At 45.1% G+C, this 22,691-nt stretch overlaps 1 protein-coding gene across 3 annotated transcripts in view; it reads right to left on the bottom strand.

Annotated features, from left to right (window-relative positions):
• The window catches only part of kcnb2b (potassium voltage-gated channel subfamily B member 2b), a 49,333-nt gene that overhangs the window by 12,079 nt on the left and 14,563 nt on the right, over window positions 1-22,691 (bottom strand). The window contains exons 3-6 of one of the 3 annotated variants that reach the window (XM_088363411.1): window positions 22,284-22,364; window positions 18,208-18,313; window positions 17,183-17,241; window positions 14,384-15,069 (exon numbers count right to left, since the gene is read on the bottom strand). In XM_088363411.1, the coding sequence (XP_088219537.1) occupies window positions 14,384-14,968 (585 nt within the window). In that variant the 5' untranslated portion in view covers window positions 14,969-15,069; window positions 17,183-17,241; window positions 18,208-18,313; window positions 22,284-22,364. Of the gene's footprint in view, window positions 1-14,383; window positions 15,070-15,522; window positions 15,988-17,182; window positions 17,242-18,207; window positions 18,314-18,477; window positions 19,800-22,283; window positions 22,365-22,691 lie in introns of those variants that run through there. The other 2 variants (XM_088363412.1, XR_015854629.1) reach the window with 2 other exon arrangements.

Genomic DNA, 22,691 nt, shown 5'->3' with positions numbered 1-22,691 from the left:
ACGCCAGCGGCTAGCGACAAATCCTTGACGAGATGCCGTAACCTTTGCGGAACCAAATCTCATTGGCGCAAAAGGAGAAATATAACCTCCCAAACTTGAAGACTGAATCTCATCCCTTAAGTCTTCATTTCAAGGAGGACTTCAAGAAAGAAAAGCTGATCTTGAGAGAAAATTGTAGCTAGCCATTCCCACGCTATCGCTAGCTTGTGATACGCTAATATTGCTAACAATAGCGTGGTAAAAACTAGTGATGTTACATCCGACCCAACATTCGGTTAGCAGCGTCGACATAAGCCGGAGGTGTTTAGCTGTAAGCGATCGTATGTCACGAGCGCAATGGAAGAGGAGTCCATAAGAAGCTTAAGGTATCGGCGGGATGTTTACAGGAGGGCTTATGTATCGCCAAACATCTGGCCAAGTCGTGATCACACGAACCTTTTACGAAGCTCGAAAAGTCATACCAACCATGACTTCCTTCCTCGTCCTCTCGGATGGGAGGTAAAACCCGCTGAGCTCGTATCTATGGATGTGTACGCATGGCAACGGTGTTGCCTAGGAGGTGGCTAAGCATAACTCCCATTTTTTTTGGGGGGGGGGGGGGGGGTCTCGAGGTCTTGTAAAAAAAAAATTAAAAAAAAGAATTCACAAGGAACCTTTGTGGAAGCCGTTAATGAGTTTGTATTGTGGCCCCTGACAGTTGTGTCTATTTGCATAATGATCCTCTTAGAAAGCAAAGTGCACAACACCGACGGAGGGAATCAATCACGGCTAATTATGATATCACAAAGTCATTTGGCTTTTATGTAAATATGCTGATGTTTATGAGAGAGGCGGGTTCACGTCAGGAGGGAACAAAAAAAGTTTTGAGGACACAAAGTTGTGCAGTATGTGGCCAGAGATCTAAATCAGAGTCGTGAAAACAGAAGACCTGAAATATGACTCAATAAACGGCAAAATGTCGGTTTACCTATCGGGACATTATGACTTCATCAACCCTGATGCCAATGTCCAATAAACACTCGTCTTTCTGGACGGCGAACAAAGCAATCGATTAAACATCAATCTGAGAGTCACATGGGAACAACAGAGGGCGGACTGTAAAAAAGCGCTGAGTCAGGAATACCGAGCGAGGACGGATGTCGCCGTGGTTGTTGTCATCACATGCACGTAATAAATAAAATCTTGTTTGAATAGAAATGGAGGCAAATCCCCGTCGGCGGGATTTTTTTTCTTTTGTGCTTTTGCATTTTTTTTTGCATAATACCATGCTAATTAGCCCTTGTGGTCAAATCTCAACAGGTGTGGACAGTCAGGACACACTTCTCTCTTTCCCTTTGGCCGGAAGACATGCTTTGTAAGCTCTCCATGGCCACTTTCCCGCTGTCTATGGGGGAGGTCGCGGACAGACACGGCGCGTTGGCCTCCCTAATTGTGTCTCCCGGCTGGAGAAGAGCAAATAATAGGGATGCGGGAAAAAAAGAGGAAGAGGAGGACAAGAGGTTTTGTTTTCTGCTGCCGGGGGGGGGGGGGCTAATCATAGGGAAGCGAGGAAGCGTGGGGAAAGATGGTGGAGGTTGCACCACGGTTCCAAAATGTTTAGAAGCAGTTTGCTCTATGCGCCGGTTCCGTGACTTCTACTCGACTACATTGCAGTTCGCTTGCTGTAAAAGTCTGACGGGAAAATACAGAAAGGCAATAAATGAAATTTAAAAAAAAGGTAGCTACTCGGTGAAGAAGTGGGAAAAGCACACCAGAGAGCAGATAGACAAGTAGAAGAGTGGGTACAGTAAAAGCTCTCTTGGCCGCGTTGGCCCGATGCCAAAGGCCCGGACGGCGATGCGGCTCGCTGCTCTCCCGCCCACCAGCCGCCTCTTCATCCCGAACGCTCGCTCTGCATTAAGAGCCCCAATCAAATATTCATTCTACACCCTCCACCCAAAAAAATAAAAATAAACAAAAATTCACAGCGCTTATGTAAGCCATATGACAATGGCAAACATAAAGGTACAGTGGAGAAAATGATGCCCTGCCTGCGGAGCACGCCGCTGCGGCTAATTAACGAATAAATCACTTGTGAGGAGGAGAAGTATAAGCTACAGTCGAGGAGCTCAGCTACAATAACTTTGATTTACTCGAGGAGCAACAACATGCAAAATTCAAGGGTTTAACTACGTAATCGTCACATATATATATATATATATATATATATATATATGTGTGTATTTTTTGACACATTACAACATAAGACACCAAATCGAAAATATAAAACAGTCAAAAGTTATGCTTGAAATTTTAATTGTTGTAAGGGATTAAAAAAAGTTGTTTTATAAAATTAATCTAATGATGAATCAGTTAGCAGAATCCAGGGCTGTGGACTCAGACTCGGACTCGGGGACTCGGACTCGGTCGGACTCGGTCATTTTTGCCGGACTCGGAGCTGATTTTGACCGAGTCCACCGAGTCCGACAATAAAAAAAATACGTTCAATTTTATTTTCATCATGCTGCGGAGAATGCGCGTAGGAATACTGTCCACAGCCCTGCTTACGATCGATGCGGCCACTTTGAGTTGCAATTAGGCTAATGTTTACATTATGTACCAATGTCAAGGACGATTATGTCACCCAGCTTATATCATTATTTAGATTTTGATCTAAATTAGCCTTGAATAAAGACTAAGCAGTCACATGAATTAACAGAAAAAATGGACAGCCGGACTCGGTGGTCAAGAGGCCGGACTCGGACTCGGTGCAAAAATCCGACCGAGTCCACAGCCCTGGCAGAATCGACATAAATAAAATTATAATATCAAATATACCTGTAAGGTCTTCAACACTACCTCTCACCAGTGGTATCCCTCAAGTGTCTATACTTGGTCTCCCCTGCTTTCTCTCAATCACATAATCAGTATGGCATTTCTTTTTACTGTCATGCCGATGATGCCAAGTTATATCTCAAGATCAAGAGCTAACTTCAACATAGTGGAATTATTATTATTTTTTCTTAAACATGAAGAGAAACTTCAAAATCATTGTCTTCCGGGCAGACGCAACCCCAAAAGTCGATGCAAGCCGTTGATGGACCTTGGTGCTTTTCAAGGATTTGACAAGTGCAGCGATTTCGACCGCACGTCGGGCAATAATCCAACTGGCAGGACACAAAAAGCTCGTCCACAAAAGCTCGCTAAATGTCACCCCATCCTTCAAACATCATGGAAAAAGACCACAGCTGAGCAAAAATGAAGTCAGCCAGCGGATTTTATCTGTCAATCAAGCTAAAAGTCAAAATTCAACCTCTAATTTCAGGAGGAGTTTTCTCTCGGCGGGAAATTGACAAAGTGCTTACAACAAGACTTTTGGGACCTATGTGTGTGTGTGTGTGTGATTATATGTGTGTGCCTGAGTGGTTCGTAGAATTCTATCTGAGCGGGTCTTTCACCCACCACTCCAAATTTCCGCTTATTACGCTTAACGGCAACGAACGTTCGGCCGACGTTTTAGTGTCTGAGCAACTATCAAGCTTATTTTAAGCTATCGAGCACTCCTCTATGATACCGATATCATCCACTGATAGATACCTCAGGCAAAAATAGATGAAACAAGCAGAAAATCGGTACATTCCCAACCTGTGCAAAAAAAGGCTGCGTAAAAGGTACACACACTCAGCGCGTAAGTGGGTTATGAATTATGGATGCCATGTGCTATTGTGTCTGTAGCTAAAGAGGCAATTGACCGCCAACTGATTATTATCAATATGTGCCCGCAGTGTGTCTCGCTCATTTCCATACATGAGTGGGGGGGAAGACACAACATCATGCGTTGTCATCTCGAGTTCAGTTTGGGTCAAGTCGTACAGTTGCCCGCATGTACTGAACCACATTTGTGTCACTTAAAGTAATATTCAAAATGCATTCAAAAAACAATTTAAAATGAAAACAAGATAAATATATATATATATATATAAAATATAAAATGATCAAATTTACAATAAAATATAAATAAATCAAATGTTTAATGATACTCTGCTGTGATTGGCCGGCATGTATTTCCTGGGTGTGGCTTAGCAAAATAAAGTCTATCGATCAACTGGGAAGATAAATCTCAATGTGACACCTTGAAATCTCGCATCCGATGTTTTTTTTTTTTTCTCTCTTCCAGTCACTTTGTGCTCATCACATATGCACGCCGCAGAGCCATTACGCCCTTCGGCTGTGTGCGTCTCGCAACAAGTGTATTTGAAAGAAGCCTTCGCTTGGCCGTGATGGGAGCCAAAGTGCTGCTCTAAGAGCTTTCAGAATCTCCGTTTCCCAGAACAGACGTTAGGCACGTTCACATATCCGACAATTAGCCGACGCCTCGCAGGAATAACAGAGTGGATCATTAATGTACCGCAAAAAATAAAAAAAAGGAAACATCTAAAACACATTTGGACATGGATGACATTGCATTTTTGGACTTTCATTAAAAAGTGAAAATAAAATTAGACAGCAATTATTGGGATTTGGACCTTAACAAATAATACATAAATAAAATTGAAAGTAAATTGAAATTATTTTCATTTAATTTTAATGTACTTTTTCTTGTACTGCAACTAACAATAATAATAAATAAATAAATATAATAAAATAAAGCGAACATAATATAAATGTATGATAAATATTGAGTAAAATACAATAAATAAAATAGAAAATAAAATCCATAAAAACACAAACATCTGTCTAAAATTAAACAAATGCATTACAAAAAAAAATATATTAAAAATGGGTGACTAAAAAAAAAAAAAGTCTGCGGCAACTCATGATGTACAACGCTTGTGTGGCTTGCAGAGTATTTACAAAGTCTTCTTTAGGGCCAATCAATACATATTTAGGAGATGATGTATGCACGATGTGTGGCGGAGAGCTTCCATCAAATCTCTACGCCGATAAAGTGGCCCTGCAGATCATTTGGCTGTGTCAAAATGCCGCGGATAAATCACGTTCGGCCCGCGCCGAGTCACAAGCCAACGGACCAAATCGGTAAATTGCGGCATAGATGGATAATGGAGCCGCATTATGATGATGATTGCTCGTTTCTGTAGCTCTCCCCAAATGGCTTTCGTGGTGGAGGCTCTATCTCACTTAACCCGGACACTGTCACACCTGGAGCGGCGCGGCACCTCTTACGCCATGGCTAGAAAATGGCACGTGGCGGTTAGCACAAGAAGCTAACACAGACAATTTCACCTACTCTGTAATCAACATCCACACGGACCCGTTCTTCCACGCCAGTTGCAGTCTCCTTGGAGGGCCCAGCAAGGACAACCCCCCCCCCCTCCTGTGACCGTGAATCTGCTGATGGGTGACGGGCAACTGTCATTAGCATCGGTGCGTAATTAGCGCGACTCTAATTTAACGCCGTCCAATTATATGACAGCCTTACACATCTTGTGGCCTCCACTGCCCCCATAAAGAGAGACGTGCGCGGAATGTAAGCGTGACATTGAGCGAACATGAGGGAACAGAGTGGGGATGTATCCCGCTACGTTAGCCTGTGGCGCTAGTTGTCGTCGACTTAGCTGTTATGTATGGCTCTAGAAAGCATCATTTGGAATATACATTTTGGTCCAATTCGAACGAGAAGTCATTTGAATTCTGTTTTTGTCATTTTCACATTGCCAAGTGGTATTTATAAGCTCTACCTAAATATCTCATTAAGACTTTCAGAGGAACATTTGCGAACGTTGTTGCGATTGCTCTTTGGTGGAGGACTACAGTGGCACCAATGTCGATTACTCCGCGTGTTTGTGTGTGTGCGGTCCAGCGCAGGTCAGGACATTTAATACAGTGTTATTGTTCAGGGGAAGTAAATACAAGGAGGGGAAGAAAAAAAAAAACCTAACAAAAATAAGCTTAAGAGGGATTGCTGCTGGAAGCGCCGGCACTAAAAGCCGATTAATGCTCCCTGTCAAAAGCATTGTTCCACTTTTTGGAACCTCTGTTATTTGGACTTCTTGCCAGCGAGGACAATAACACACACAAAGCAAACGACGGCTCGAAATGAATAACAAAGTTCCACAGCAGCCCAGTGACTCGGACGTCTCCATTGTATCATCACCGTTCTCAGGACAGAGAAGTCATTCCGGTTATTCAGAATGGGAAAATACAGTGTGGCACAAGAGAGCCCAAGGGAACGGTCCACCTTGTCAGTTTCCACCTTAGAATACATTCAACCTATAAAAACGTATATTTAGAAACACAATTTTCCCTTTAGATCAATCATTCTCAAGGGGGGGGCAGGTTATGTATCACATAAAATTGGGGAGTCACTCCAATACACAGTGTCCAAAACAAAACGCTTGGCTATTTCTGGAGAGATAAAGTGTCCACACATCAAATCCAAAGCCCGGATAAAGCTCCATATCATATGAGGCGGGACGTATTTGATTACAGCGGAGATAAACGTGCTATTTTAACGAACGGCTCCGTCAATGATTGGTATTTTTCCATCATGCTGCATTGATTTCCTGCTTCGGTCAAATGATAATCGGAGTCATCGGCTAACAATCGAAGAGAATAATGTGATCCGTAGCTCGGTACCGTATATTCACAAAACGAGATATTGTACAACACGATTCACACTGTGATGCAATTCGATTCAATCACAATGTGGTTTAAGTCATTACGATTATGTTGTATTGTGGTTCATGACAATTATTTTGTGATACAATTCATTTAATGATTTGTTCCAATTATGCATGATTCACTGTGATACAATCACAACGACTTTTTAAAAAAATACTTTTTTTTGAAAGGTCAATTGCACATAAAGAAGCGCAAATGTATAAAAATGGCCCCCGGGACTTATGTCCAATTTGCTATGGTAAATTAATTGGCAGGTCGATTTTGCGGTCAAGCAATCAAGGGGGTTCCTTCCTGGGAAAAGCAAGGATACACCTGACTCAGCCACTTTCAAAAGCTGTCTTTCAATTCTCATTCTTAACTGTAATGCCCAAAACTTCCCCGCTTGCATAAAAGCAAGGACGGACAGTCTTTTGATGTCCCTTCCTCCCCCCCTGCTGCGAGCTTCCGTCTTTCATTTCACCTCCTCCGGCGCAGGGAGGACCTGGCGACCCAGGCCATAAAAGCCTTAATTGTGGAGATGGAGCGATGCCCTGTGATGACAGCATGAGAGGGGCGAGGTGATTGCGCAATTGTTCTTGTAGCAGGGTCAGAGCCCTATATGAGCGGAAGAGGAGGTATGATACAGCGACCATGACCACGCAGGTGTGGTTGAACGTCAATGAAAGTAAGAGAACGAATCCAAAAGAACACTTTAGCGGAGAACCTTTGATAAGCAGATCCTGATTTGGACACTGAATTGCTACGACGTAAACAATGAGCGGATGTCCCGTCTTTGTCTTCCGCACATGGAAACCAAAGCCCAGTGTGAACAGACAGCAGGTGCTGGGCCTTCCTAGAAATAAACATGCTAAAAGCCAGAACCGGGCCAGCGTCCAGACAGGAGGCAGCTGCTCCCTGAGTTGACCCGCGGTCACTGTGCTATCGGGTCCCGGTATTCGTGACCTGCTCGACAGGTACACTTCCACATTCTAAAAACATTTTTCGAGTCAAGGCAATGACGGAGGCAAATCAAACGCTGTAAGTCGACAGTCGCCCTCTCGATCTTTGCGCAGGCTTCCTTTTAATTAACTCGTCCGCACAGCTGCGTAATTACTCCTCTAACCCCCCTAATCAGTCGCTCGCCGGTGCGCGTCGTATTGTTATGCCCTTCATCATCGTACGACCGCCGCGGTCGCGTCGCGGAGGAGGAAAAAGACTTTTTTCGGAGTGCAGATTAGCACGATGAAAGGGGGAAAAAAAAAATCTATGTTATTATCGGAACAATCTGTTCCGCCATCGCCTTCTGAACTTAATCGGCGCTCTCTATAATCACGCAGCTGTGTCATAGGAAGAGACGTAATGACATGCTTTTTTCCGAGTGTGAAAGTATCTCCCCGCTGTTGTCTAGGTTACGTCTTGTCGTTTTCTTGGCCGCTATAAATAACGCCGGAGAGGAGCTGAACTTCGGAGGGAGCGCCCCGTTGCTGTGAGTCAATAGTTGGAAGGCGCTCGGTTGAAACCGAGGCTATTCCAGGTGGCGCGCTAACGAGCCTTTTGTTATTAGCCTGCTTGTTGTTTACAACAGGGCCGCCGCGTAATTCCCTGACCTTCTCCCAAGCGATCCCACACAGATTTGGACCACAGAGATGTGAATTCATCTCTCTTCTATATGGAGACGAAGATGAAGCCATCAGGATGATAAATTTGACACGAGACTTTAAATAGCCGCCATCGCACGTGGCGGATTAGCAGCTACTGAAATTGTTAATGCGTCAGGTAGAACGGTGGCAATTTGAAGGGTTCAAGCAGGGGCTAGAAGACACACACAAAACACACACACATACATACATGGACATAATATTAATGTATAAATGGAAAACGTATTGCCACTGTTTTGATTTATTGGCTAATAAAAGTATCAGCAAAGTAAAACCTATAAGGACTAATGGAAAGTTATGTTTCCATTACAATCTTGATGAGTAGATACAAAACCAAGTTTTCAGGTGTTCTCTTGTTGTGCTGCAGCAGGGCTGTGCCAACATGCTCATTAAACATTTAGCGCCATCTGACAAACAGGGTGTGTGTGTGCGTGTGTCTGTACTGCCAAACAAGCTTGACGTTAACAGTGAACAAACTTGATAGATGGAGGCAAAAGTATCGATCCGAGCCATGTTTGTCAATTTCGACTTCTTATTTTACACCGCTGACAGCTACTTGCCTCAAGTCAACCATTTTTAATTTAAAGCTGCAGCTTGGTGGAGCTGATTCGTTTTAAACTGTAATTGCAGTGTTCACCACTAGATGGCCGACATTGCTCAACAGAATTAGCAATATGTATATATGTACATTTACTGGCAATCCTTAAACCCGGCCCACTGCTACCACTTCAATTCCTGATAATAGAATGCCTTTGGCCCAGTTTAGCATTCGAAGCCGCAAATTGATTCGTCAAGACTGGAACAAGGCACTTTAATTCTGTCTTGTGAACGTTGCCACAAATCTGTGTGGATGTTTGTGTGGGGGGGATTAAGGCGGGGGTGACATCACATCGGTTTGGGGGTCCGTCGGACTGACAGGAGGCAGGCGAGATTTACACTGTCACATTTAATCCACAGCGAGAAGGTCCGGGAACCTGTCACACATATCGGATGTGACGGTATCAATCTCTTTTCAAATATCGTTGTGTAAAACAGAATCCTACATTTCTTTTTTGGGGAGGGGGGGGGGGGGGGGGCAAAGATTAAATCAATATTGAAGCCCTAACAGACGGGATGAACTTTGTATCCGAGGTTGGATAAATTACTGCCTCCACGACTGATTTAATACTTGACATGCTAATCCGCATTAGCTTTTGACCGTTCACAATGCGCCGGTACATTTAAATAACACATCCTAATCTCTTGTCGGTATTCTCAGAAAGAGAGGTGGGGGACAGAGAATCCATATTTCCAGGGCTTTATAGTCTGGATAATTGCACATAGTTGCTCGGCGTTGTTAATGTGCCAATGTGTTATTAAGAGGCCTACTTTATATCTGCCGCTAAGTCCAGCTTTATGGTGTCTATCTGTGCCTTTGATCGCAACATAAATGAAGTTACAAAGTGGAAGAGCCGGTGTAGGAATAAACTACTGTATTTTTCGGACTAAAAGTCGCTCCGGAGTACAAGTCGCATCAGCCATAAAATGCACCATAACGGGGGAAATTTATTTGACAAAATCCAAGAACAGACATGAATCAGCAACAACAGGCTAAAAGATACGGTATGCTAATGTGACATAAACACAAACGAGGAGCTGAGAACGGGCCTGACGTAACATTAACAGTGATTCAAATAACTATAACATAAAGAAAACGTTTATCAAACCATCTGTGTCACTCCAAATCATTAAGTCCATCGAATTCTTCATCCTTTGTGTAAACAACAAACTATATATCAAACTATAATATAAACACCAATTTTATCGAACCATCCGTGTCACTCCAAATCATTAAATCCATCAAAATATTCATCCTCTGTCTCACTTAAAAAAAACAAAAAAACAGCTGTTGACTCCAGAACTCCATGCGCCGCTGACGTCAGACTCGTCGTCAGTTGCGGCTCCAATTATTCCACAGATCTACGTATATAACTATAATGTAGCATTACCGAAGTACCAGGCAAGACATGGGTTTGGTAACCGGCTCTTTATTTCACAAAACAAGAGCTCAACATATGAGCCAACACACAGTGCTATAAGGATCGCTCTTCCCGTCTTCTCCCCCCCCCCTCCGCCTTCACGGCCTTGCTAGACAATCGGAAACTACTGAAGTCTAACAACATAGACGTTGCTACTCTAAATGAACTATATATCAAATAACTATCACATAAATAAGTTTATCGAACCATCTGTGTCACTCCAAATCATTAAATCTCCTGATTCCGGAAGTCAGTGAATGGAACTCATTGTCAGTGAGGCTCTAATTATTCCACAGCCATGGTACAACCTCATGCGTTTTAAAGTGAAAATAACATGTGAAGTGATCAACTATACTAGTAAGTAAGTAATGTGTTAATGATCAAGTAAAAATTTGTGAATAATTACACATATATGTCGCTCCTGAGTATAAGTCGCCCCCCACCCAAACTATGAAAAAAAAACTTATAGTCCGAAAATACGGAATATAATAAAATAAATAATACATAAAAAAATACATAAAAAAATACAAACAAGAATACTTGGGGGGGGTCATTGCCGGGGCGCCATTAAGCCTCAGGCCCGGCGGGGGTGACCCGCTGCGGGAACGAGTTGAGGCGGCGAGTGATTTGGGAGCAAAGGTGACCGGGCTGAAGGACGCTTAAGGGGCGGGCCGAGTGAGACCGACAAATTTCACACCAGAGGAAGCTTGAAGGTTGGAGTCGACAGCGCCTCGTTTGTGGCTTGTGGACTGGAAACTGTTGTTAAAAGTCAAACATAGGTCATGAACAAAAGAAAAATCTGAAGACCGGATTATGATGTTATTTAGTTCAACTTTGTCCTGATCTCACTTGGAAGCCTTCAAGGAAATATGGAAACGCAGAAATGAAAAGGAGGCATGAGCGAAAGCGCTTCCCTCGGATTTGCATGCGAGGTCGGCGGTGTGGCAGGGTGGCGACGTACCAGCTGCTCTGCCTTCTCACGTAGCCCGGGCAGAGACCGAGCGCTCGCATTGGTGTCGATAAGTCATCGCTGTGCGGGTGGCGGTCGCCGTGGCAACCGTGCAAACACAAATGAAGGCTAACGACGGGACGGGAACGCATTTCGGTTGCGCTGCTTTGAATGACAATTGTGTTTTTGTTGTGTCATGAGGGGAGGGGGCAGGGCTTGAAATCGGATCTCTTCACATCACTTCAGAAAGTGGACAAAAATCAGATTATGTTCATATTTTTAGGGGCTCAGCAAATGTAAACAGTGTATTGTAAAAAATGAAAAAGGGGCACTCAATTGGAACTTCCAGAGCTCGAGGGCCCAAAAATTTGCACATTTCACTGATAAGCGCAGCAAACGGAGCCACCTGAGGCCACACTTTGATGAAAACCGAAAGTGATCGATAGGGCGCCGAATGTAACGACACCGCTTTGAATTGCAATCAGCCGGGCAGGAAAGCTGGCGTCCTCCCCATCGAGAGGGAAGAGGCGACGAGAGGAAGCGCCGGCAAGCCGGAGAGCTTTAAGAGGACGTGAAGGCTCGGCGGCAATGTTGCTGAAAAGCTTTTCCGACCGTGAGAGCGAGAGAGAGAGAGAGAGAGAGATGTCAGTGTGGCAATAACTTCCTGCACTGGAAGGTAGAAAAGCTGAGCTCAGCATTTTTGTTTGCAAATAAAAAGCTACGCGTGTGTGCACAAGGACGCGGGGTGTGTTTCAAAGTCCGCCAGCTCGTGATCGTTGGCGCATGTAATGGACACCTCGCCTTCGCCGGAATGATCACTTTGCCTGCCACCGCTAGCTTTTATTTTTTTGCGACGCCAATTTGCTGACGTCAACTTTTGTCCGTTTCCTCAAACTCCACCGATGGCCTTTCAGTCCTGGTCGCTTCCCATTCGGCCTAATTGATAAATCACGGCACACGTGCGAGGCATCGCCGCCGCCGTCGGTGGGGGCCTCGAGCTGTAACTCTTCCACGTGTGAGCTCTTGGCGGTAATCAAGCAAATGAAAGGGAAGGCTTCAATAAAGCAAAGCAAAGCAAAAAAAAAGTAACACCCTGGGTTTTACGGCCATCCTTGTGTTCCATCTCCATTCCAACCAGAGCTCTTTATTCTTCTTTAGATTTTAAGAAAAGTTCTGCAGTTCAGTTGGAATGTCAGGCACGTGGACGATAAACACCAAAACCCGAGTTACCTAGCATCTAGGAGGTTCCGTCTCATCTGATTATGATTGCTGGATAAGAGGATTTAGGTGCTGGTACCCAAATGCAAGGGACGCTGATTAGAGAGTGGCTGGAGGGCTCATGCAACTGCGGGGAGGCTGAAAGTGTTGGTGGGAGGGGGGGAGGAGGGGGAGGGGCTAAAGTCCAACATACAAGCATAACTCTCACAAGGTCGAGATGAAGCAATGATTTGATAAATTGGATTCCAGCAAGCGGTGGGCAGGCACGCTTATCACAATAAAGTCACTAGCAGGTGGTCAACAAACAATCGGCAATTTCCCACCTTAAAATGCCAGCGGCTATCGATTGAACCTTCCGTAAAACGAGCATGATTCCTGCAGGGGGAGCTGCCGAGTTAAAAAGTTGCCGCATTGGACCGTTTCTCACCCTGTGATGATTTCATTTATTATTCATGCAAAATGATTTGCGAAAAAACCCAAGTCAGCATCTTGGGGGGCACGACTCCTGCCCGCCAGTGCATTTCTGATATTTCTCCTCGGGTATTATTTTCCCCTCAACGATTCAATTCTCAAAACGTTCACAGGGGGAGACGACGGCGCTTACATCACAAACAAGTGTCTCCACTTTTGTTTCCGAGGTTCCGCCCCTTGGCCTCTAAAAGGCTTCCCTGACCTCACGGCGCAGCCATCCCGAGTCTATTTTCAAATCAACTCTCCGCGGCGCGATCACACGCCCAAGCCATTTAAGTCACGTTCTCGCCCCCCCCCCCCTCGGGAAAATGTCAATACAATCACAATAAAGGCGGGATTTCCCTATAAAAGGCGTCCCCGCATATATGAGGAGAAAGACAGATATAAATTTCGCTGGCAATTTTGAATCAAAAGGGAGTTGGCTCAGAATTAGATTCCGGCGTCCGTTCGTTTAAGCGCCGTTTGTCTTGATGCAATTATGAAGCTCTGAGCTCATCCTTGCCAATCGCAAATCACTTTGTGCAGGAATAATACACCCAGTCAATATTACCCGCCCACTACTTAACTGGACCAGATAACTACCTCCAAACTGAACTTCCACGAAAAACCCAATCATCACAACCCAGCAAAACCTGAAGTGATTGAACCCCTATGAAACCTCCGACTTCATACCCTCCTTTTTATGATCCACTTGACGTGCAATCTAATCCGGGTCTGCCACAGCCCTGCCCTGATGAGATCAGGATACTTGAAACCTGACGTATACGACCAGTGATTGGATTTCATCGAGGCTGACTGACCTAATTGAGAAGCGGGGAGTCACAATGCGGCGGAGGATGACGACCAGTTGAAGGACATGTCGTCGTTTTTATTACCGCTGGGGTGGCCTTGACATTTGATCCACGTAAGATTGGGAGGACTGATTTAAAAATCCGAGCCTAACATGAAACGCTAAATCATAGCAAGGCAGGATTGTAACTACAGCCCGGTCCTGCGCTACCATAACAAACAAGAAATGTCGCCTGCCAGGAAAAGACTGAGTAACTCACACTGGGTCGTAGATTTGACTTATTGTATGTACAAACGGTTGTCAAGAGTCAAACAAATCAAGAAGATATTTCCCAGCGTCTACTGACTAGGAAAAATGGTGTGCTTCTCTTAACTGGGATCAGTGCTACCTAAAAATTAACAAGGAATGAATACCTTAATGAGTTTGTATGAACTTTGTGGCCCGACCAGATGTCAGCAGTCTATGTGAATCTCCATGAATGACTCCCCGCAGAATGTTCTATTGAATCATGCAGGAAGATTCCACAATTAAGGTCAGGTTTACATGCTGCTGTTTTGGTTAGCAACAGAGCATCAATTGTGTTCGCCAAGCCAGTTAAGGTGAGTCGCTCCGCAGTAACGAGCTTTGGAATCCGCTTTGATTCAAATACGATTGATGACTTCCCCTTTCGATTGGTTACCTTGGCAGCTACAGAGGAGCCGGGCTTCTCCAGAAGATCCCACAGCTTCTTCCTCTTCTCTGGACAGCAGGTGTTATCAAACTCGCCGTCCCCTTCACGCTCCCTCAAGGTCTCCGCTTCCCTGCGCAACTCCTCGTTCATCTGCTCCTTCTTCTGGTGGTAGCGGGCCTGGCAGCAGGACTCCAGGTAGATCTCGTCAATCCCCCAGAAGTCCAGCTCCTGGCCGAAGGAAAGGGCGCACATCTCCTCCATCATGTGCAGCTTGCCCGTGCGATAGAAATTGAGGATGGAGGTGAACGCCCCCGGGTGGCGGTCGAAGAAGTACTCGTTCTCGTTCAGGCTGTAGTCGTCACACACCTCCATCAGGGACTCGTGCGTGTTACAGTCCCGCAGCTTGCCGAGGCGGGTCCTCGGCAGCCGGTCCAGAGTCCGCCACAGGACCTCGTGGTTGAGCCCACCAACGTTCAGGCGGACCCGGCGGGAGCGCGCTTTGGTGCGGATGATGTCGATGGGTTCCGGCGGCACCGAGGGAAGGGGTAGCACGTTGGCGGGCTTGATCCCGGAAGGTTCCAGCTTCTCCGCCATGGCGACGGACACGACCCAAAAGACTTGCGACGATGTAGAAAGTCCACAAAAAAGAGCTTAAAAATGGCCACTGGGTCCTTTTAAGGCAAGTCTCTCCATGGCTGAGGAAATCAAGCAAAGAGTTTGAATGATGAAACATCCAATAATATTACAAATAATTTTGCTTTAAAAGTCGATATTTCTCATGGAGGGCAAGTTAAGAGCTACAGCCGAGAAAAACAACTACGTAAATTGTCATTAATGTTACACGGCTGAGAAAATCTGTCTGACTTTTAGCTCTCCAAAGGAGTTTTTTTTTTTTTGGTGGCTTGCATATGTGCCTCCTCGTGCAAGGCTACCACTCGTAATATCCCGATTATAAACTCAATGCGAGATAAGTGATGCGAAAAGGGAATTAAATGATGTTACTTCTGCTTGACTTGCAGAACAAATATCTCTCTTTCCATCAGACCGTGAGTGCATAGCAATACAGTTTGAGCAATTCCTGAGTAATATTCAAAGTGGTTTCCCCTCCAAACACTATAGCTCATTTGAAACAAAGTATTTGGTTTTACCTTGCCAAGATAATTCACATATGTCCATGCAAAGTGCTTCCATTGAGATGGGATCCCCCCTTTCCCGCTCCAGTCCTCAGTCAAGCGTCCGCGGCCGAGAGCGATCCACAGGCACCGCGCGGAGACCGCGCGCCCCGCATGCCGTCGAATCGAGCGTGTTGGTGTGTGCGCATTCAAAACATCTTAACGCTCCATCATTGGCGAAAGTGGGAAAAATAAGAGTCCCGCCTCCATCCGTGCGCTCGCTTGTTGCGTGAAAATGCAGGCGGGGGGGTGAGAGAGTGCGCGGAATGAAGCGTCCAGCTGTAGTGGAGTGTGCAGGCAGGCACAAGGCAGCTGAGAGGCTGCAGCAGCTCCCTGGCGAGAGGTGAACTGACTGGCCGGCACCAGGCGGATCACGCTTACAGGCGGGGTGGCGGGCCTGAGGGTGGGGTGGGGTGCTGTGGGGGGATTGCACGCGGTTGCGTAAACGCTGATTTGTGTGGGAAGTGAGCGCCGCGGGAGCCAGCGCGGACGCACAAGCTGTTGATGCCGTACGAAAGACTTTTAACATGAAAAACTTGATGAGTCAGCAGATTTTAGGACTTTAGAAAAGGGACATTTGGACGGACAAATAACCGCAGTGTATACTAACAGACATTTGCTTGATTTGATATGATTCATCGGAAAGAAAAAGGGGAGGTGTGCAGTTTGGTTTAGTTCATGAATTTAATAGGAGTTATATCTCTATTAACTATTAAAAAAATAAATCACATTGAGTCAATAAGGTTAATGCTCTGTAAATAAATCACAAAAAAAATAATCTTCTAAATAGCTTATTGGAAGTCTTAAAGAAAAATTTCACACTTGGATACCCTTAATTTAGGTCAGCGGGACCACACAGCATCTCCAGTCACTAAACTGAAGTGGCAAAAATAATGTGCGGCAAGCCGTCACCCACATCGAGACGCGTAAAATAATCCCGCGCAGAACGGTTTGAGCCCTATTCTTGAACACGAGTCGGCCAAAACACACCTGCACGCCATGTCATGAAAACTTGCCTTAACCTCTGCTTATCGACGCGTAACGATCTACCCCACTCGCCGCTCTTAAACGAATAAATGGAGACATTAAATTATGCATCTCTTATCATCTACCGGATCATTAGCTACACTGACGTATTGAACTCTCCCTCTCTTTCACTCATGTGACTATTGTTCAATAGAGCAACGCTATTTCCCCATAGAGCTCCCGAGTGTGTGTGTGTGTGTGTGTGTGTGTGTGTCCGTGTGTGTGTGTGTGTGTATGTGAGCGACTCAATATTTCCCCTTAGCTAAGCGCTTTTCAGAAATTTGATTATGCACTGCATACGTGTAATTGATTTCCCTGTCATGTCCCTTCCTCCCAGGGACGAGTGATCAATAGCGCGCCATTGATTAAAGGACGTCTTTGGAGCGCAAAATGTGGGCCTTAAGTAAGTGTGAGCGCTTCAAGGTTAAAGGTGCACTGCGGGTGTCACGCGTGGGCCCGTCCACACGCATCCACATGGCTCTGATAGGAAATGGCATGTAAGCCCGATGAATTATTTGTAGCGTACGGTGGCTTGGACTCTGTCGCTTGGCCGGGCACATTTGAATATGAACATGTGCTTCTGGAAGGTTCCTGAGTTCCGTTGACTTACTGTACAAGGAAACATTCGACCAGGGCACGTCGCATCAGGCTAGCGGCGAGTCGTCGAGCCTGCGAGAAGATTGGAAAGAAGTTAGTGGGTCATGTTTGGCAGAGTAAAACTGTGAGAATAAATTATTTCATCATTAAACTGAACCAGCTGACTATTTTGGTTTTATGAATTATCTCCAAACACCAGTCCCACCAAACAACATGAAATTCTGTAGATGTGTCCACAGGAAAGTACCTTAAGAACTCATGCTTGAAATTGACCTGGACGGCGGCCATTTTGTTTTGACACAGGGCCAAATATAATGAAAAAGGGAGACTGGAAAGATTGAAAAATGAGCCCTGGACACCAGATCGGAAAAGAAATTTTCCATTTTTGTTCCAGTAAAAACAAATTGTGGGGCTGCTTCTTCGTGAATAGAAAACCAACACAATAGCAAACAAAAAACAAACATTCTTTTGTCTCCCACTCTCCCGCCTGCTTGCCACTGCATCATAAGAATCATAGACTTTAAAAAAAAAGAAAAAAAAAGTGTCATTTGTTATATTGAAATTTGGGGCAGGTCCAGTCCTCCCTCACAGCGAGACCACCAACCGCGAGCACGATGAGCGAGCGCCTGCAGTGTCCGCTTTTCAGCAATAACGAGGAAATTCACGAATTGCACCAGCCGATTCCTTTTTCTCTTTTCCTTCCTTCTCCCGTGGCTATTAATAGCTGCCGGCCATGTCAAGGTCCATACAAAGCATCCACCCGCCCACAGTGGGCAGCAGAGGCCTTCAATTTAATGGCCCGCCATAGCCCAGAGTCATAAATCGGTGTCACTTCTTCATTCATCCAGCAACAAACACCTGTTCACCTCTGACACTCGCCGCAGCAGTCAAAAATACACACAACACAACACAAACTGTACACAGGCTTTGTCTGAACTTTTGCTAACCACAAAATCCCACGAGAGCCTTTTTTGATGTCATCTACGTGCTAATCGCTCGCCAGCGCCATCAATCAAAGTAAGCTAGCCGCGTCCTTACCGCGCGGGCTGTAGTTTTGCGTTGGCGGCTCGGCTGAAACGCACACGATTGATCACGGCTCAGCAGAGCTGCTTGTGTTTGCATAATACATCCAGGACTGTGAGTCCTAATTGGGAACAAAAAAAAGGTTCTATTTATTTGGATTCCCATTGCGGCTGCCTGCTGTGTAATACAAGTAGAAAAGAATGAGACACAACGCTAATGGTAGCAAACACTAAGAGGCTTGAGAAACTTTGGGGCAGAAATGTAATTCAAGAATGTACACGAGTTGTTATTTTCTGCCTTAGACTACAGAAAGATAAGATAAAACTGTTGTTGGCCATCTTTTTTCCACTTCATTGTGACAAAACACATGAATGCTATGTGTCGCTACCCCGTTAGCGATCGCTAACATACTTTGCCTTCGTCAAGGTGTTATTGGACCCTGTTGGACTTGCTCATATATATACAAAATTGGGAAAGGGCCAGACATTTATGGGCCGTAAGTACGCGTTGGCCCTAGCCTTGGCTAGCTGACGACTTCATCAAGTCATCTAATAATAATGTGTTCAATCCAGATCAGCGTCCGGGCGGTGATGTCATAATCACTTTACTTGCCGTTCCTTCAAGGTTAGATGATGTATTGCTCTTTAAATTCCACGCCGGACGCTCGTGTGTCAATTAAGTCATTCTCATTGCCGCTCACGTCCGGGACTCCCACAGCATTTTAAGCAGTGTCAATATAAAAAAAGAGAGTTTGATGTGAACTTGACAAAAAAGGGACGCATTGCATCCGAGGTCCTTCGTTGGTATGCGAAGCTTAAACCACAACGGGATTCATTTGTGACTGAGATCAGTCGGTCACCTTTGTGCAATGCTCTCTCGCATATTTGGTTGAAAGCTGTTTGCTGCTCTTCATCTTCCTCCGCCCGTGGGCAGTTGTCTCATTCAAAATGCTCATCCTATGAAGTCATCTTTTGCTGAATACTCCCTTCCTTAAAAATAGATCCCATAGTACGCACACAGCCTCGCCGTGAATTTGTTTGGGTGTACGCCAGTTGCTCCGGGTTCCGCCAGGCTGATATTCTGGATGTGAGCTTCTCTTCCTGGAAAGGGATTTTTGTGGCGTTGCTTGCGATATATGGTCTTTGCGCTAGTAGACTTCACTCGAGCCGGCCGGCGGGAGATGAGCTTTTTAACGACGTCTGTAAATTTGCAGACGAGACAAGCCCGGGGGTTTTGCTCTTCTACCTGAGCCTTCTTACACCTCGAAAAGTTTTGATGATCATCATCTGAACAATAACCAGGAGACGGCCCACAGCTTAAATTCTATTTGTCTCCCGAGCAAGTGATGGCACGTCTCTGCCGAGGTAAAGCAGGAAAGGTATTTTTGGAGCCGTGACCCGACCGGCCCGCATGATGTAAGCCTGCTGGAAGGTTAACGTGGCTGTGATGATCCAAGGACCGCCATCTGTTGACAGCCATAAGTCATTTTGATACGTCTCAACATCATTTCCCTTTTGAACCTGCGTCGTATGGAAGCGCCAAGGAGTGCTGCCAGGAACACCTTGGCTTGGGCAGGCGGGGCGGGGCTGACTTTGGCCTTGCGTCACCTGCGGAGAGTTGTTGGCACTCTTTCAGGACCTTCATTAATCGCCGCCCTTGTTCTCAGAGTTGATATTAGCTTTATTACAAAGTGACATGTTTGTCCCAACTGGCTTATTGTTGATTTCTCCTTTCATTAAAAACCCCATAAAGTGATTTTAGAATAAACAACTCAGAGATGGCCCAAAAAACAAATTCCGCAAGCAATGACAGACAGGCGGTAACGTTATCCCCCGAAGGCCACGTAGCGTAACAGACACCAAAGGGAAAAAGGTTAGCTCGCGCCGCGCTCAAACCTGATCGCTTTGATGACCCCGTTGGGCCTCGAGGTAATTAAGTCAATACAGTTTAATTACGGTGAGTAGGACTTCAATGAATCATTCATCGACAAGCGCCGACAATGCGGCAGTGGCCGACATACTGTAGCTACGCTCGCTTGGATGCACTATTTGGTATTTTGTTTTATGGTCGGAACACCAATCAATAGATTGGATTTATTTATTTATTTCCATGCAATTGATTTTATTTTTGGTATTTTAATTTTTTTTAATCATTTTTTCATTTATTTCTTTTTATTTTTTATATTTCAAAATCTAACGCTAAAGAAACAAAAGCCGGAAACCAAATGATCAACATCGCTTGATGCAGATGAGCGATTCCTCCCAACGCCGAAGAACAAATTGCTTTTTTTGTTGTTGCCGTTTTCCGCTCCACAGATCTCCTCTCGAGGAAACGTCTCCGCCGAAACGAGCGCACATTTACATGCAACTACACACGTGAATACATCTCGGGAGCGACCAATCTGCATTGATTTCCCGACTTCTGTTTTTTTTTTTTTTCCCTCCTCCTCCTGGCGTGTGCATGCGCGTGGTCGGGCGTCCCGTGTGTTGTAATGAGCGCCGAGTTGCAGGAAGGGCAGCTTTACAGGGGAGTCTCTTGACCTCGTGCATGTGGGAAGCGAGGGGGAGGACGTTCAAGAGTGCAGAAAATTTTGCGCAGGAGTACCAGCATTAGAGCTTCTATTGCTTGCTAACACACTTCTATTCACGTAAAGCGCTAAATTAAAATCATAAATCCACAAAAAGCCAACCAACAGATTATAACCCTGGACCGCTTGACTGCGAGGCAGATTTGATAACCGCTAGGCTACCGTGTTGGCCTACTTTTATCCAAAACCTGATATGTGGAGAAGTACTGTACTGTACACAAAACTAACCCAACAATAAATCTTTAGCATTGGGAATCATTGCACTTTTTTTTTTTTATTCACATGATTTATCGTTTGCTGAGCGCTGACACGCACACACGCACAGACAGACTTGGGTCATTTATTTGCGGAGCATCAAAAACATTTACGAGTCTGTTTCAAGAAGAAGCAGCGGCAATAAATCCAAGCCGTGCCATTTCAGGTGAGCGCCTCTTCATCTCCACGTTTCTCCGCGCCGTCTCTTTGCCGAGATTTACCGCCACCCTTTCTAATTCGTTTTTGCTGTGTTACGGGGGGGGGGGGGGGGGTGTTAGGGTTAGGGGGGTGTTTGTAAGTGATGTTATTTAATAACATATTTGCTAGGTGAGTGCCAATCGAAGTGGCGAGGCCTCCTGGCTGCTCGGACGTCCACAAGGTGGCGTCATTCTCATTTGCCTGCAAAGCCTCAATCCAGCAGCAAGCAGCAGTTTATGATGCCGATACCTCCTCCAAGGCAACATTTGTGATAAAATGGGAGAAATCGCTCACGTGTGTGGTGAGAAATCTGTTGGACGGAGCGATTATCTCAGTGAGAGCGGCTGTCGCTGAGCCGCCCGTCGACCTTCAAAATAATGGCGGCGTTGGAGCGGAGACACTTTATTACCCGTTTGCACGCTTGCAGCTCCTCGCTAGCCAAATGAGGGCCGGGGAAAAAGGTCAGAGGGACTCGTCGGTCTTTGAGGGATTGGAATGCGGTGGGCTGTTAAAAAGTGTCATTATGATTCGATGATGTCACTGTCGTGGCTTTAATTACTGCAGGGAATCATCTGATTTTATTTATATCGCTATGACATGCTAATTAGCTTGCTGGCTAATCCCGTAAATCGTAGAAGAGGGTTTACGATAACACGAGCAGTTTTTGTCGAGTGGCATTTAATGTTTTACCTAGCAAAAAAAAAGCGCAGGTCTCGTCCCCCGAGGAAAGCGCCTAAGAGCAAATCTCATTCATAAGTGATGGAACGCCAACGCACGCGTGTTCACGTCCCCGCACACACACACGCATCACTTGGGCTGTGATTGACAGGCATGTGCACCTTGCATATTGCTGCACTCAACCTCTTTTATGTAAACTCATGAAAAAAATAAACTTTGTAAACTTTAAGTCCTCTAATAAAAGTTTTAAGAAAATTATTTGTCTCTTTCTACGTTAATTAGCTATTTTGCTACTTTAGAATTGGACTGTACCACTTTTCCTGGGTAGATTGGATGAGATAATTCAACTGTTCTTAAAATTGTTTAGTCTTACATTTGTTTGTCAGTCAGCTTGTCACTTCTTGGTTCTTTCCAGGAGAACGCCATTAAGCAGTGGGCTGCACCATTTTGAATTCTAGGGGAACAGAGAAAAGAAATTTAGATAAATGTTGAATATTTTCACTATTCAAACTTGAGTCTCTACGATTTCATTCGTAATGTGTTCCTAATACATCTCGGTAATGTTCACAAGTCAAACCGGTGAGCCTTTGTATCCGTCGTACGTTTAATAGGCCATAAAATAAATATTTGCCGGGATATTGTTCTTCAGGCCTCACATTCGGCCAATCGCAAAGTAAACTCTGTGTGTGTGTGCGCGCGCGTGTGTGTGTGATAGCTACATTTGTTCTGACGATTCGTCCCATTTGGTTAGGTAAAGTCTACGAAGATTTGAATATTGTCT

Source organism: Syngnathus floridae, chromosome 20 (assembly GCF_059516105.1).
Source record: "Syngnathus floridae isolate MCC-2025c chromosome 20, RoL_Sflo_1.0, whole genome shotgun sequence".
Classification (NCBI taxonomy): Eukaryota; Metazoa; Chordata; class Actinopteri; order Syngnathiformes; family Syngnathidae; genus Syngnathus; species Syngnathus floridae.
This window is presented reverse-complemented; position numbering and strand designations above follow the sequence as displayed.